At 45.4% G+C, this 17,310-nt stretch overlaps 1 protein-coding gene across 1 annotated transcript; it reads left to right on the forward strand.

Moving 5' to 3' along the window:
* Positions 1-797: 797 nt before the first annotated feature.
* On the forward strand, positions 798-4,674 carry LOC123492009 (testis-expressed protein 45-like). Its single transcript, XM_045223622.1, has 8 exons — positions 798-1,379; positions 1,718-1,824; positions 2,119-2,213; positions 2,395-2,495; positions 2,832-2,950; positions 3,439-3,628; positions 3,733-3,821; positions 4,523-4,674. Exons 1-8 carry the CDS (start codon positions 854-856, stop codon positions 4,661-4,663), a joined length of 1,368 nt encoding a protein of 455 aa, XP_045079557.1. The 5' UTR covers positions 798-853; the 3' UTR covers positions 4,664-4,674.
* The last annotated feature ends 12,636 nt before the right edge of the window (positions 4,675-17,310 follow it).

A 17,310-nucleotide genomic window follows, 5' to 3' on the forward strand; every position in this document is an offset into this window, starting at 1 on the left:
TATTTTCTGCTAGAAATACTGCTATTGATAGCCTATGGATAAATGTATGAATGTATCAGTATAGGGAGAAATGGGGAGGACAGGTTCACTGTAATGGCTGAATAAATGCCACAGTGAAACATTAACACCATTAAAGCTGCTCCCACAGTAACTATTTGCTTGTGATTTTGGCACCATGGTGATAAGTTTAAAAACAACATCTTACTAATTGCATGCATTGCCATGCAAACTGTGTTTATACGTGAATGTGAGACAAGGCAAATTGATATTGTAAGGTTATCCACGGAAATGCTAAATTATGCATAAAAGACACTTGATGCAGGGAAACGTGTAGCTACCACTATTCAGCTGATACTCTTCACTTTGGAATGGGTAAGTCACTTTCATTGCGTCCTATAAGCGTCACTTTGCTATAAACAAATAAACACATAGTAGCAGATAATGAATATTCTCATTCCTGTTCATGGTCATTTCTGTTCATTCACATCTTCATTCCATTCCTAATTAACAGAAAATGTCAACTTCATCACTCGGGGCTGTCATAATGCATGTACAGTGATAGGTGAATAAGTAATGTCATGTTATGTATGTGATTGGCTACATAGGACAGAGATTCGTATTATCCACACAAAAAAAGTTTATAGAATGATAAAGAAAAGAATGGGGAATTTTGCTCTCAGTTCTCATAGTATTGTGACATCTTCATTATTTGTGTTATTTTGGTTTCCACGGTGAGACCACTGCATTCTCTTTCCACACTTCTAAAAAAAAGAAAGAGAACCATAACAGGAAAGGCACATTGATGTAAGAAAAAGACAACACAGAAAGAAGTAATAACAGTCCAAGAAGTGCTATGGCTGTAAGCACATTGATTCAAGCCCCCTTGATGGGAAAGGACTTCCTTCAGTCCTCACACATTCCGTTTTGGGGCGGCGACAGTGGCAATGGCCTTGACGAGGCATTTAAGACCACCTTCCAGACGGACTTCAACTCCTTCGCCACCCTTCCCAAGAGATTCGCCATCTCTCGCCCCACCCCTGCCCAGGTCGAGCACAAAGACCTGCATTGGATCAAGGAGTATCTGACGGAAGCGGTCAAGTCATATCCCCACCACCCACGGATCCCCCTCAGCCGCACCCCTGCTTGGACTAAGCTGTGCACCAACTTCCAGATGCATAAAGACCCCAGGCAGCTCAACTTCCTCACCACCCAGGCAGAGGGCTTCCAGCACCTGGCCTCATCCCACACCAAACCCATCCGGCCAGTCATGGCCATCAAGAAGAAACAGCTGGAGGAGAAGCTTCCTGTGACCACTCATAAAGCCTTGTTCACAGAATACAACGTGTCGCCCATTGTCAAAGCCAAGGTCAAACACCTAGGTCAGTGGCTCTATCAAATCTAGGTTATTGTCTAAAAGTAGATGCATGTATACTATATCTGTGATGTCATTCTCTTTTTGGATTAGTGAAATAGGTTAGGCCTATGCATGCCTATGTAGTCTATCTACAATGTTTGTCATTCACTGCCTGGCATATGGAAGCCTGGCATATAGCTTTTAAGAACGGGGGCACACACTTGTTTTGGATTAACCTTTATGCCGGGTGTGGTGCTTCAGTATACCATTACACTGACTGTACGTTTAAAAGAGTAGCTCTGTTTAAAAAAAAAGTGTAACCTTGAGTCAGATTGTGACATTGTCAATGCCTGTGTGATTCAGAGCGAGAACCCACCTTTAAATGGGACACGGATGCCCACCACTTTGACTCCCACTACAAAAATGCATTCCAGGGACAATGGCACAGCCCACCTCAACCTGTGGAGAAGGTATCAATAGCCATTGATCTCCTGGAATAGTTAGGCTACTGGGAAATTCTCTGTTTTCTGTACAGTAGCTGTATGTGAATAATGGAATCATGTGAATATTTTCTATGAATGGTCATTAAATAGACTAGGTATGAGCGCTAAACTGGCCTTTGATAATTATCTTACTTAATATTCATTGCTCCCTGTGGAGTACAAAGCCACAACAAAGCCACACCATGTCTTTGCTAAGGCCTTTGATAAGATGTTAATGAAATTTTGCTGAGGGTGTACTGTACTTTTCCTTCTCCGGTTCAGCAATTCCACTCCTCAGTGACAATGGGAGACCCACAGAAGATTCTGGAAACTGAAACCACCCAGGATGTGTCCTTTAGCCACCCCGGCAACCCTAGGTATGTGACTTACTGTAAGCATGCCAAAATTCACATCACCTCTTAAATGCTCCATCATCTTGTATTTAGAAAACGTGCCATGTTTTCCTGTTATAATAGCAAATGCCTGTCCAAATCATAATAAGCAATGTTTTTAAACATGTTTTGATATGTCTAATGTATCAACCTTTCATTGACCCAGTCCAGTCAATGTGAAGGAACGTTTGAAGGTCAATCTTGGGGATTTGTCTGAAAACAAATGGACATCTACTATGGCTGATGCGTTTCGTGAGGCCAAGTCAGGTGTGTAAGCCAAGGTTATTCATTAATACTCTGTTGGTCAATGATATAACATACTGCACTGTTAACCCTATGGATTTGATTGATTATTATCTATTTTGACTTCTATCTCACTGACTGAATTGTGTCAAAACAGCTAGCTCTTGTTGATATAATGTATTCATATATTCTATTGCAAAACAAATTGCGGGATTGGATATTTTCTTTTCGATTGCAATTTTTAGCAAATGCTATTGAAACAGCCCACAGACATAACGATGTATTGCTTCGCTCATGAATGTGCTACAGTGTTCTCATTCTCCTGCTTGGCTAACTCCCTGTATTGGGCCTGTTTCCCAGCCCCTGTTCTACTGATGCAAAGGAACAAGACTCTCAGCTCAATCCCCAGAGGGGACACTGATCCTGGGCGCAACCGACTGAGGATGATGACCACAACCAATGGCTTTTTCTTCTCTGAGGTGAAACCCAAATCCTCCTATTTACCCATCTACAGGCCAGATTTGAGCAAAGTGTATCACTGGCTTCCTGGCCTTTAAATGGATCGAGGACATCCGTATAGTACCTTGCCATGCAGGAATGTTATGATGCAAAAGAGCACAGGTTTTATGGGAATTAAAACATAAGTTGATGGTAGGTGTGATAATAGTGTAATTACATGTAGGCCTTGTTGTCCTGCAGTACTTTTATGCATTTCCCATGTCTTTTCCATGCCTTGCGTTCTCCCACTTCCTACCTAGGATGTAAAATGTACTCTTGGGCAAAATATATAGTAGGCTGAACCAACATTCATATTTTATGGGTGTTCCCACATTAATAATTTTAATTTGCATAGGAGTGGCCTGCAACCTTGGGCAGCCCCATTGTTCCAACTTAACCTTTATTTTGACTTGCATTTCTGGCTACTGTCTTCCTAACCGGCCTGGTTGGATTTCCCTCCCCTCCGCAGCAGAACCACAGAGAGCAGCCGGTGCATTTCAGTGGAGCCAACGTGAGGACCAGGAGCAATGTGGAGTTGGGCAGACCCAGTCTGGGAGGCCTGTTCTACAGCACCGCAGCCCAGGAAGACTACCCCAAGAGGGACATAAATCGAGCTAGGCCGCACACCCATCCCTCTGGCCACGTGCTAGCCGGCCAAGGTGAGAGAGAGAAACCAAAACATCCTCAGATATCCCAGTCAGTTGAGTTCCATTCCATATTAATGGATTTTTTTTGTCAATGAGATTTATGGTATACTCCTCAGAGCCTGGACCAGCCTTGACTACTGTTCAAAGGGACTTCCTCCCACTAAACTCCAGGAGGCAGGAACTTAGCCCAAGACAACTTCGTCAGGTATATAGAGTTGCAAGATTCTGGGAACGTTCAATAAATTCCCTGGTTTTCCCAAAATCACAGTTGGAAGATTCCCGGAATCAGGAGGGAATAAGCAGGAAATCCGAAATCCTCCAACCAGGATTTCTGGAATTTATTGAAAGTTCCCGGAATTTTGCAACCCTACGTATATAGTTAAGTAACTTAAGTAACAGTCAGCATTATAATTCACTGGTGCAGAAGTTCCTGTGCCATTGGAATTTAAAACCAATACTGCTGAGAGATGAGCAAAGTTTCTAGTCAATTATGGTTGTATAAATGAACGCTAGAGGCCAGTATTGTCAATTATGCATTTTCCAACAAGCATTTGAGGGTCAAACTGACCTTTCTTCAGGCTTATTATGTACACATTTCACTTTATGTTCCCTAGACACACACAGCGTAATGTGTAATCTTTTTCAAATTCTGCCTGGAGATTTGTTGCCGCTATCAGTGCTCAAGCAATACAAACATCTCAGAATAACTAATACGTCCTCAGAGAACCGGTTGTTCCCAAGAAACTGGTTCATGTACACACACAAGCTCTTTGCCCCTTTTGTGTGCACCCATCAGCAAGTCTCTTTCTCTCTCTCTCTCTCTCTCTCTCTCTCTCTCTCTCTCTCTCTCTCTCTCTCTCTGCTCTCTCTCTCTCTCCCTCTCTCTCGCTCTCTCTCTCTCTCTAGATTAAATTCAGCCACATCACCGCTCCATACAATGAGCAACACTTCAGCACGACCCATAAGGAGGCTTTTGGGCCCAAGCATCTCTCCAGGACCTGCCTGGACAATCCACCTAGACAACACATTAGCCACATGCCTTTCTGAAGAGACCACAGAGCTGCCTTATCATACCTCACTTTCACAAATAAAGCATTTACTCTATACAGTTGAAGTCGGAAGTTTACATACACCTTAGCCAAATACATTTAAACACAGTTTTTCACAATTCCTGACATTTAATCCTAGTAAAACTTCCCTGTCTTAGGTCAGTTAGGATCACCACTTTATTTTAAGAATGTGAAATGTCAGAATAATAGTAGAGAGTGATTTATTTCAGCTTTTATTTATTTCATCACATTCCCAGTGGGTCAGAAGTTTACATACACTCAATTAGTATTTGGTAGCATTGCCTTTAAATTGTTTAACTTGGTTCAAACGTTTCGGGTAGCCTTCCACAAGCTTCCCACAATATGTTGAGTGAATTTTGGCCCATTCCTCCTGACAGAGCTGGTGTAACTGAGTCAGGTTTGTAGGCCTCCTTGCTCGCACACGTTTTTTCAGTTCTGCCCACACATTTTCTATAGGATTGAGGTCAGGGCTTTGTGATGGCCACTCCAATACCTTGACTTTGTTGTCCTTAAGCCATTTTGCCACAACTTTGGAAGTATGCTTGGGGTCATTGTCCATTTGGAAGACTCATTTGCGACCAAGCTTTAACTTCCTGACTGATGTCTTGAGATGTTGCTTCAATATATAATTTTCCTTCCTCATGATGCCATCTATTTTGTGAAGTGCACCAGTCCCTCCTGAAACAAAGCACCCCCACAGCATGATGCTGCCACCCCGTGCTTCACGGTTGGGATGGTGTTCTTCGGTTTGCAAGCATCCCCCTTTTTCCTCCAAACATAACGATGGTCATTATGGCCAAACAGTTCTATTTTTGTTTCATCAGACCAGAGGACATTTCTCCAAAGAGTACAATCTTTGTCCCCATGTGCAGTTGCAAACCGTAGTCTGGCTTTTTTATGGCGGTTTTGGAGCAGTGGCTTCTTCCTTGCTGAGCGGCCTTTCAGGTTATGTCGATATAGGACTAGTTTTACTGTGGATATAGATACTTTTGACCTGTTTCCTCCAGCATCTTCACAATGTCCTTTGCTCTTGTTCTGGGATTGATTTGCACTTTTCGCACCAAAGTACGTTCATCTCTAGGAGACAGAATGCATCTCCTTCCTGAGCGGTATGACGGCTGCGTGGTCCCATGGTGTTTATACTTGCGTACTATTGTTTGTACAGATGAACGTGGTACCTTCAGGCGTTTGGAAATTGCTCCCAAGGATGAACCAGACTTGTGGAGGTCTACAATTTTTTTTCTGAGGTCTTGGCTGATTTATTTTGATTTTCCCATGATGTCAAGCAAAGACGCACTGAGTTTGAAGGTAGGCCTTGAAATACATCCACAGATACACCTCCAATTGATTCAAATGATGTCAATTAGCCTATCAGAAGCTTCTAAAGCCATGACATCATTTTCTGGAATTCTCCAAGCTGTTTAAAGGCACAGTCAACTTAGTCTATGTAAACTTCTGACCCACTGGAATTGTGATACAGGGAATTATAAGTGAAATAATCTGTCTGTAAACAGAGTAGATGTCCTAACCGACTTGCCAAAACTATGGTTTGTTAACAATAAATTTGTGGAGTGGTTGAAAAACTAGTTTTAATGACTCCAACTGAAGTGTATGTAAACTTCTGACTTCAACTGTATATACACATACTAATCAGGGGAAATGGGAACCAGGTGAGTGTAATGAGACAAGACAATCCGGGGTTGGTGGTAATGATCCAGGTCAGTGATGTGAGTAGAACAGCGCCGGAGAAGATGGCTGCCATTCGCGTGAGGAAGAGACGGAGATATCGCGGACGCAGATCCGGGTGCCTTGTAAGGATCCGACGGCGAGCGAGTAAACTGCCTCTTCCATCAATCCTATTAGCCAATGTTCAAGCTTTTGAGAATAAAATGGACGATTTAAGATTACGGTTATCCTACCAACGGGACATTAAAAACTGTAATATCTTATGTTTCACGGAGTCGTGGCTGAACGACAACAATGATAACATTCAGCTAGCAGGCTATACGCTACATCGGCAGGACAGAACGGCTGACTCGGGTAAGACAAGGGGTGGCGGTCTGTGTATATTTGTAAACAACAGCTGGTGCACAAAATCAAATACTAAGGAAGTCTCGAGGTTTTGCTCGCCTGAGGTAGAGTATCTTATGATAAGCTGTAGACCACACTATTTACCAAGAGAGTTTTCATCTATATTTTTCATAGCTGTCTATTTACCACCACAAACCAATGCTGGCATTAAGATTGCACTGAATGAGTTGTACAAGGCCATTAATCAACAGGAAAACGCTCATCCAGATGCAGCGCTCCTAGTGGCCGGGGACTTTAATGCAGGGAAACTTAAATCCGTTCTACCTAATTTCTACCAGCATGTTAAATGTGCAACCAGAGGGAAAAAACTCTAGACCACCTTTACTCCACACACAGAGACGCATACAAAGCTCTCCCTCGCCCTCCATTTGGCAAATCTGACCATAACTCTATCCTCCTGATTCCTGCTTATAAGCAAAAACTGAAGCAGGAAGCACCAGTGATTCGGTTAATAAAAAAGTGGTCAGATGACGCAGATGCTAAGCTACAGGACTGTTTTGCTAGCACAGACTGGAACATGTTCCGGGATTCTTCAGACAGCATTGAGGAGTACACCACATCAGTCACTGGCTTCATCAATAAGTGCATCGATGATGTCGTCCCCACAGTGACCGTACGTACATACCCCAACCAGAAGCCATGGATTACAGGAAACATCCGCACTGAGCTAAAGGGTAGAGCTGCCGCTTTCAAGGAATGGGACTCTAACCCCGGACGCTTATAAGAAATCCCGCTATGACCTCCGACGAACCATCAAACAGGCAAAGAGTCAATACAGGTCTAAGATTGAATCATACTACACTGGCTCTGACGCTCGTCGGATGTGGCAGGGCTTGAAAACTATTACAGACTACAAAGGGAAGCACAGCCGCGAGCTGCCCAGTGACACAAGCCTACCAGACGAAGCTAAACCACTTCTATGCTCGCTCGAGGCAAGCAACACTGAAGCATGCATGAGAGCACCAGCTGTTCCGGATGACTATGTGATCACGCTCTCCGTAGCCGATGTGAGTAAGACTTTTAAGCAGGTCAACATTCACAAGGCCGCAGGGCCAGACGGATTACCAGGACGTGTACTCCGAGCATGTGCTGACCAACTGGCAAGTGTCTTCACTGACATTTTCAACATGTCCCTGACTGAGTCTGTAATACCAACATGTTTCAAGCAGACCACCATAGTCCCCGTGCCCAAGAACTCTAAGATAACCTGCCTAAATGACTACCGACCCGTAGCACTGACGTCTGTAGCCATGAAGTGCTTTGAAAGACTGGTCATGGCTCACATCAACAGCATAATCCCAGAAACCCTAGACCCACTCCAATTTGCATACCGCCCCAACAGATCCACAGATTATGCAATCTCTATCGCACTCCACACTGCCCTTTCCCACCTGGACAAGAGGAACACCTACGTGAGAATGCTATTCATTGACTACAGCTCAGCATTCAACACCATAGTGCCCTCTAAGCTCATCACTAAGCTAAGGATCCTGGGACTAAACACCTCCCTCTGCAACTGGATCCTGGACTTCCTGATGGGCCGCCCCCAGGTGGTAAGGGTAGGTAACAACACATCTGCCACACTGATCCTCAACACGGGGGGCCCCTCAGGGAGTGCGTGCTCAGTCCCCTCCTGTACTCTCTGTTCACCCATGACTGCATGGCCAGGCACGACTCCAACACCATCATTAAGTTTGCCGACGACACAACAGTGGTAGGCCTGATCACCGACAACGATGAGACAGCCTATAGGGAGGAGGTCAGAGATCTGGCCGTGTGGTGCCAGGACAACAACCTCTCCCTCAACGTGACCAAGACAAAGGAGATGATTGTGGACTACAGGAAAAAAAAGAGGACTGAGCACGCCCCCATTCTCATCGACGGGGCTGTAGTGGAACAGGTTGAGAGCTTCAAGTTCCTTGGTGTCCACATCACCAACGAACTATCATGGTCCAAACACACCAAGACAGTCGTGAAGAGGGCACGACAAAGCCTATTCCCCCTCAGGAGACTAAAAAGATTTGGCATGGGTCCTCAGATCCTCAAACAATTCTACAGCTGCACCATCGAGAGCATCCTGACTGGTTGCATCACCGCCTGGTATGCTTGGCCTCTGACCGCAAGGCACTACAGAGGGTAGTGCGTACGGCCCAGTACATCACTGGGGCAAAGCTTCCTGCCATCCAGGACCTCTATACCAGGCGGTGTCAGAGGAAGGCCCTCAAAATTGTCAAAGACTCCAGCCACCCTAGTCATAGACTGTTCTCTCTGCTACCGCACGGCAAGCGGTACCGGAGTGCCAAGTCTAGGTCCAAAAGACTTCTCAACAGCTTCTACCCCCAAGCCATAAGACTCCTGAACAGCTAATCATGGCTACCCGGACTATTTGCACTGCCCCCCCACCCCCATCCTTTTTACGCTGCTGCTACTCTGTTAAGTATTTATGCATAGTCACTTTAACTCTACCCACATGTACATATTACCTCAACTACCTCAACTAGCCGGTGCCCCCGCACATTGACTCTGCAACGGTACCCCCCTGTATATATAGCCTCCCTACTGTCACTTTATTTTACTTCTGCTCTTTTTTTCTCAACACTTTTTTTGTTGTTGTTTTATTCTTACTTTTTTTGTTTAAAATAAATGCACTGTTGGTTAAGGGCTGTAAGTAAGCATTTCACTGTAATGTCTGCACCTGTTGTATTCGGCGCATGTGACCAATAAAATTTGATTTGATTTGATTAGATTTTATGCCTAGAAGACCGGTGACGTAGACCTCCGGAGCTGGTGAATGGAATGAGTAGCAGTACCAGGGGGATCTGTGACATTACCCCCCCTCCCCCGATGCGGAACGATACCGGCCTTGGGGACGACCACAGGAACGCGGTGCGGGTCTCGTCATGGCGCCGACGGTGAAAATCCCTGGTCAGCGAAGCGTCCAGGATGTCCACTGCAGGAACCCAACACCGCTCCTCTGGGCCGTACCCCTCCCAGTCAATGAGGTACTGGAGACACCCCGCCCGACGCCTCGAATCCAGGACTTCACGGACCGAGTACGCCGGACCTCCCTCGATGTCCAGAGGAGGAGGCGGGGTATCACTGGGTCCAGCCTTAGCGAGGGGACCAGGCACCACTGGCCTGAGGAGAGACACATGAAAAGTCGGGTTAATGCAGTAATCAGCAGGGAGTTGCAAACGGTACGTTATCTCATTAATCCTCCTCAGGACTTTAAACGGCCCCACAAACCGCGGGCTCAGCTTCCGACAGGGCAAGCGGAGGGGCAGGTTCCGGGTTGAGAGCCATACCCGGTCGCCTGGAGAGAAATGAGGCGCCTCACTGCGTTGGAGGTCGGCCTGTTCCTTCTGCCGACGCACGGCCTGCTGGAGACGAGTGTGTGCAGCATTCCAGATCTCCTCAGCGCGCCAAAACCACTTGTCCACCGCAGGGTCCTCGGTCTGGCTCGGATGCCAATGTGCCAGGGCCGGCTGATACCCCAACATGCACTGGAAAGGAGTGAGGTTAGTGGAGGAGTGGCGGAGGGAATTCTGCGCGTACTCAGCCAAAGGTAGAAAATCCGCCCACTTCCCCGTCCGGTCCAGACAGTAACACCTCAGGAACCTGCCCACTTCCAGATTGACCCTCTCCACCTGCCCATTAGCTTGAGGATGGAACCCGGAGGTCAGACTGACTGTGACCCCCATGCGTTCCATAAACGCTTTCCATACGTGTGAGGTGAACTGAGGGCCACGGTCAGACACGATGTCCTCCGGGATCCCGTAGTGCCGGAAGACGTGCGTAAAAAGAGCCTCTGCGGTTTGCATGGCCGACGGGAGCCCAGGCAGAGGAAGGAGGCGACAAGCTTTGGAAAACCGGTCCACAACGACGAGAACGGTGGTTTTCCCCTGGGAGGGGGGAAGGTCAGTGACTAAGTCCACCAAGAGGTGAGGAAGAGTCTATGTAAACTTCTGACCCACTGGAATTGTGATACAGGGAATTATAATGAAATAATCTGTTAACAATTGTTGGAAAAATTACTTGTGTCATGCACAAAGTAGATGTCCTAACTGACTTGCCAAAACTATATTTTGTTAACAAGAAATGTTTGGAGTAGTTGAAAAACAAGTTTTAATGACTCCAACCTAAGTGTATGTAAACTTCCGACTTCAACTTTACGAGCCCCATCCCTATTGGACGATTATCCAGGACTCGAACAGGAATGGGTGACTGTAGGGGAACCAAAGGAATGTGTAATGCAGTGGCCAGTGCGCTATCTAAAAGATTCCCGGCAGCTCCGGAATCAATCAGAGCTAACGAGAGTGAGGGGCTAGGGTATTCATGGAATTTAATGGAAAAACACACTGGTTGAGTTGACAGAAAAGGAGAGAAGATCTTGCATCCTACTTGGGTTGGAGCAGGGGAATTCCCTGGCTTGTCTCCTCCTCGCCTATTAGTGGATAGAGGGCAGGTTGGGGAGGCCCAGATTCCTCCTTCTCCTACTCTCTGCCTCGGGCAAACATGCAGAGCCCACCTGCGAACTCCGAGGCGGTCCTAGATCCCTGGCGTAGTCGGAGTAGACGCTCACCCCCTCTCGGCCCTTCACAGGATGATCAAACACCAAGCGGAAGAGGAGGGTGAAGCGCTCGTAGGAATCGACCTCGGGTCCACCTGTTTCCCAGACCGCGGCACCCCAGTCCAGTGCCCTTCCGGTCAGTGCCGAGATGACTGTGGCAACCCTGTCTCTCCCGGAGACAGCCTCAGAGTAGCGAGCGAGGTACAAGTCGCATTGCAGAAGGAATCCCTTGCATCTCGCTGCCGCTCCATCGAAGCACATTCCTCTCCAAAGGCAGGATGGTTGCCAGCACGCTGTCCATGGCGCTGCCGAGTCTGGAGAGACAGTCCTCCTGATGCTGGACTGTCTCTACGATGGTCGCCAGCTCAGCCTTTCCCGCTGTCTCCATTTTGCTGGGTCGATTATTCTGTCACGTAGTATAATGACTAGAAGACAGGCGCAGGAATACGCATTAGGTTTTTTATTACCCCACCCAACACAAGGTACGTCATGAAAAACGACGAGGACCAAGCCCAAAACAAACATATATGTATATATAACACAGGGATGTAACCCAAACAAAAGAGCGAGGTGTAAAACCTTTAAACAATACACGGGACGAGACCCGTAATAACAAGAGCACAATCCACTGTACTCACGAGACCAACGGACATGGGACAATAATCAACAAGGACAATGGGGAACAGAGGGCACATACAACTGTGGAAAAAATTAAGAGACCACTGCAAATTTTTCTTAAATCAGCATCTCTACATGTATGACAGCCATTCCATTCCAGTGTCTGTTGAATTCCAACACAGGCACACCTCATTCTACTGAATTAGGTACTGATTAGGTGATCACATGAACCAAATCTTATTTAACGAGGAAAAGTATAAAAAACACTGCTGTGGTCATCACTATCCTCTTGCAATAGGACCAGCTGGATGGCAAAAACAGTGCTAATAGTACCTCAAAAGTAATATGAATCAAAAAATAACTATTGACCATGGCAAAAGAGTTGAAAAGGAAAGTTTTGAGTGAGTTAAAGAAGGGTTCAATTCTGGCTTTACTGGCAGAAGGATACAGTGAGCGTCAGGTTGCTTCCATCCTTAAAATTTCAAAGACGGCGGTTCATAAGAACAAGGTCAAGCAGCAGACATTGGGGACAACAAAGCTACAGACCGGCAGAGGGCGAAAACGACTCTCTACTGACCGGGATGACCGCCAACTCATTCGAATGTCACTCAACAACCGTAGGATGACATCAAGTGACCTACAAAAAGAATGGCAAACGGCAGCTGGGGTGAAATGCACGGTGAGGACGGTTCGAAACAGGCTCCTAGGGGCAGGGCTGAAGTTGTGCAAAGCTAGAAAAAAGCCCTTCATCAATGAGAAGCAAAGAAGAGCCAGGCTGAGGTTTGCAAAATACCATAAGGATTGGACCGTAGAGGACTGGAGTAAGGTCATCTTCTCTGATGAGTCCAATTTTCAGCTTTGCCCAACACCTGGTCGTCTAATGGTTAGACGGAGACCTAGAGAGGCCTACAAGCCACAGTGTCTCGCACCCACTGTGAAATTTGGTGGAGGATCGGTGATGATCTGGGGGTGCTTTAGCAAGGCTGGAATCGGGCAGATTTGTCTTTGTGAAGGATGCATGAATCAAGCCACGTACAAGGTTGTCCTGGAAGAAAACTTGTTTCCTTTTACTCTGACATTTTTCCCCAACTCTGAGGATTGGTTTTTCCAGCAGGACAATGCGCCATGCCACACAGCCAGGTCAATAAAGGTGTGGATGGAGGACCACCAGATCAAGACCCTGTCATGGCCAGCCCAATCTCCAGACCTGAACCCCATTGAAACTTCTGGAATGTGATCAAGAGGAAGATGGATGGTCACAAGCCATCAAACAAAGCTGAGCTGCTTGAGTTTTTGCGCCAGGAGTGGCATGAAGTCACCCAACATCAATGTGAAAGACTGGTGGAGAGCATGCCAAGACACATGAAAGCTGTGATTGAAAATCAGGGCATTCTTTGCATTATTCGAGGTCTGACAACACTGCATCTTTTTTGTTATTTTGACCAGTTGTCATTTTCTGCAAATAAATGCTCTAAATAACAATATTTTTTATTTGGAATTTGGGAGAAATGTTGTCAGTAGTTTATAGAATAAAACAAAAATGTAATCTTTACCCAAACACATACCTATAAATAGTAAAACCAGAGAAACTGATAATTTTGCAGTGGTCTCTTAATTTTTCCGCAGCTGTATATACACATCCTAATCAGGGGAAATGGGAACCAGGGGTGCGTAATGAGACAAGACAGTCCGGGGTTGGTGGTAATGATCCAGGTCAATGACGCCTAGAAAGCCGGTGACGTAGACCTCCGGAGCTGGTGAACAGAATGAGCAGCAGTACCGGGGGGATCCGTGACACGTTTTGATAACCGTGTAAATCTCTCTAGGACAAGGTGACTTTTATCAATATATTTGCCTGTATTTACCCATGAAAGAATGTAATGCTAATTAGCTGCTAATGTGGCTATCATAAAGAACTACAAATGCCATGACGATCTGGACGAGACTGCCAAATCGAGGCAAAGGTAAGAATCTCTGGATTAACTATCTAATGTTAACTAAATGTAGTAATGAATAAATTGGCAACATTTCTTTAAATTGACAATTCTGTGAACTGTCTTGTGCAAGTTTTAAATTGACACTACCTGTTAGCAAAGGTGTCAGCTAGAGATGATGTGCAGGAGCTTGCAGGGATTTGTAGTTTTGCATGATGTCTACTTTTATGCTAATGAGTATGTTCAAATCTGAGAGAAAATACAGACGAATATATTGATAAGTCACGTTGTCCGAGAGAGATTTACAGTGGGGAAAAAAAGTATTTAGTCAGTCACCAATTGTGCAAGTTCTCCCACTTAAAAAGATGAGAGAGGCATGTAGGTACACGTCAACTATGACAGACAAATTGAGGAAAAAAAATCCAGAAAATCACATTGTAGGATTTTTAAAGAATTTATTTGCAAATTATGGTGGAAAATAAGTATTTGGTCACCTACAAACAAGCAAGATTTCTGGCTCTCACAGACCTGTAACTTCTTCTTTAAGAGGCTCCTCTGTCCTCCACTCGTTACCTGTACTAATGGCACCTGTTTGAACTTGTTATCAGTATAAAAGACACCTGTCCACAACCTCAAACAGTCACACTCCAAACTCCACTATGGCCAAGACCAAAGAGCTGTCAAAGGACACCAGAAACAAAATTGTAGACCTGCACCAGGCTGGGGAGACTGAATCTGCAATAGGTAAGCAGCTTGGTTTGAAGAAATCAACTGTGGGAGCAATTATTAGGAAATGGAAGACATACAAGACCACTGATAATCTCCCTCGATCTGGGGCTCCACGCAAGATCTCACCCCGTGGGGTCAAAATGATCACAAGAACGGTGAGCAAAAATCCCAGAACCACACGAGGGGACCTAGTGAATGACCTGCAGAGAGCTGGGACCAAAGTAACAAAGCCTACCATCAGTAACACACTACGCCGCCAGGGACTCAAATCCTGCAGTGCCAGACGTGTCCCCCTGCTTAAGCCAGTACATGTCCAGGCCCGTCTGAAGTTTGCTAGAGTGCATTTGGATGATCCAGAAGAGGATTGGGAGAATGTCATATGGTCAGATGAAACCAAAATAGAACTTTTTGGTAAAAACTCAACTCGTCGTGTTTGGAGGACAAAGAATGCTGAGTTGCATCCAAAGAACACCATACCTACTGTGAAGCATGGAGGTGGAAACATCATGTTTTGGGGCTGTTTTTCTGCAAAGGGACCAGGACGACTGATCCGTGTAAGGGAAAGAATGAATGGGGCCATGTATCGTGAGATTTTGAGTGAAAACCTCCTTCCATCAGCAAGGGCATTGAAGATGAAACGTGGCTGGGTCTTTCAGCATGACAATGATCCCAAACACACCGCCCGGGCAACGAAGGAGTGGCTTCGTAAGAAGCATTTCAAGGTCCTGGAGTGGCCTAGCCAGTCTCCAGATCTCAACCCCATAGAAAATCTTTGGAGGGAGTTGAAAGTCTGTGTTGCCCAGCGACAGCCCCAAAACATCACTGCTCTAGAGGAGATCTGCATGGAGGAATGGGCCAAAATACCAGCAACAGTGTGTGAAAACCTTGTGAAGACTTACAGAAAACGTTTGACCTGTGTCATTGCCAACAAAGGGTATATAACAAAGTATTGAGAAACTTTTGTTATTGACCAAATACTTATTTTCCACCATAATTTGCAAATAAATTCATTAAAAATCCTACAATGTGATTTTCTGTATTTTCTTTTCTCATTTTGTCTGTCATAGTTGACGTGTACCTATGATGAAAATTACAGGCCTCTCTCATCTTTTTAAGTGGGAGAACTTGCACAATTGGTGGCTGACTAAATACTTTTTTTCCCCACTGTACATGGTTATCAAAATGTCATGCCAAGGTAAGCCTACACGAAACACAGCCCTTATTTTAAGTGTTTCTAAAATCCCCAATGGGAAAAATGAATGGTGGAAAAACGATTGGAACCATTTCCCTGTTTGACTGCTAGATTTTATGGGTATTATGACATGTCCACTGTGGGGCTCTATAGGGCAGACTTGGAAAAAAGGCACAACCGGACGAGCGAGGTCCGTACATGGCAGAACACAGGCACAACTAGGGCTGTGGTGGTCACAAAATCTCGTCAGCCGGTGATTGTCAAGCAACTAACTGTCGGTCTCACGGTAATTGACCGTTAATTAACATAAACACATTTAGCATCTCCTGGCTTCCACACATAGCCTACAAGCCACTGATGCAGACCTTTGGAACATCTACATTTAAAAAAATCTAATAAATCCATTGTGTGTGGCAGACCAGGGGGTTTGATCAAGACGTTTACAAAGATCAGACATGGAGACAAGTGTGATACCTCAGCTTCAACGGTGTTTATTTACAACAACAAAGAAAAAGAAAAGAAACAGGTCTCCTCTAGGAGACCTTTTCCAGTTTACCGCCTTCTGGGCTCCGGGGAATGCTGTCTCCCCTGGGGTAGAACACAGAGCCCCTCGGTTCTATCAGATCGTGAGGACGTCTGTCCGGTAGCAACCTCTCACTACCTCCAACCCTCCCATGTACTGCCCTCCTGGCAGCTTTATGGGCCCCGTACAGTTGGTGAGCAATCAGACCCTTGATTACTCACCAGTTTCAATCAGCCCAAATTAGTCCTGGCCGGAGGACCCGTCGAGACCTGGCACGTCCAGCAGAGGGAGCCACCGCCGCGTGATGTAGACTCCGTCTGTCACCAGGCCTCGACGAGTCTCTCCCTGGTGGCTTGTCCGCGACACGCCACACCATATAATATAGCCTTCACCTTCACAATAAATCCATTATTTATTTTAGACAGGTCTAAAGAAACATGATATGAAGAAAATGTCGTCTATTTCAGAAGAACAGAATAGCATACTTTGAATTGTCCTTATGTTAGGTCCTGATCTGGCTATGCCAAATGGCTGTGGGCTACACTTGTTCATTTAGCAGACGAGATTTGCTTAGAATTCCGTGGCATCATTTTATAGTATGAAGAATACAATTGAACAAAGCTGAATAAAATAGAAAGGATATTTTCTCCAAACGATTTGAGGGAGTGTGCACATTCGGCTATTCTGTGTTGAGTGGTTAACAAAGTAACTGGTCCTACTATATGCTTAATTTATAGTTATTTATGCAACTGTTTTCACTGTTTATTGTGGGATCTTGTTCTGTATAGGTTTGTTTGTGTAACCTGTAGACTTCACGTATCGTTTGTTGTTTTTGTTCGTGTTGCGTACTTAATAAAGATGTACGCTTATCACGCTGCGCCTTGGTCCGCTTCATGTAACGATCGAGACACATATACTAAATAATATGATATTAGTTTTGATTTAGAATGGACCATTATCATGCACC

This window comes from Coregonus clupeaformis, chromosome 11, assembly GCF_020615455.1.
Source record: "Coregonus clupeaformis isolate EN_2021a chromosome 11, ASM2061545v1, whole genome shotgun sequence".
Lineage (NCBI taxonomy): Eukaryota > Metazoa > Chordata > Actinopteri > Salmoniformes > Salmonidae > Coregonus > Coregonus clupeaformis.

Coding starts and splice junctions, on each gene's coding strand:
- LOC123492009 (XM_045223622.1), top strand. CDS start 854: ATGGCTGTAAGCACATTGATTCAAGCCCCCTTGATGGGAAAGGACTTC. Junction 1,825..2,118: donor CACCTCAACCTGTGGAGAAG/GTATCAATAGCC, acceptor TCTCCGGTTCAG/CAATTCCACTCCTCAGTGAC. Junction 2,496..2,831: donor GTTTCGTGAGGCCAAGTCAG/GTGTGTAAGCCA, acceptor CCTGTTTCCCAG/CCCCTGTTCTACTGATGCAA.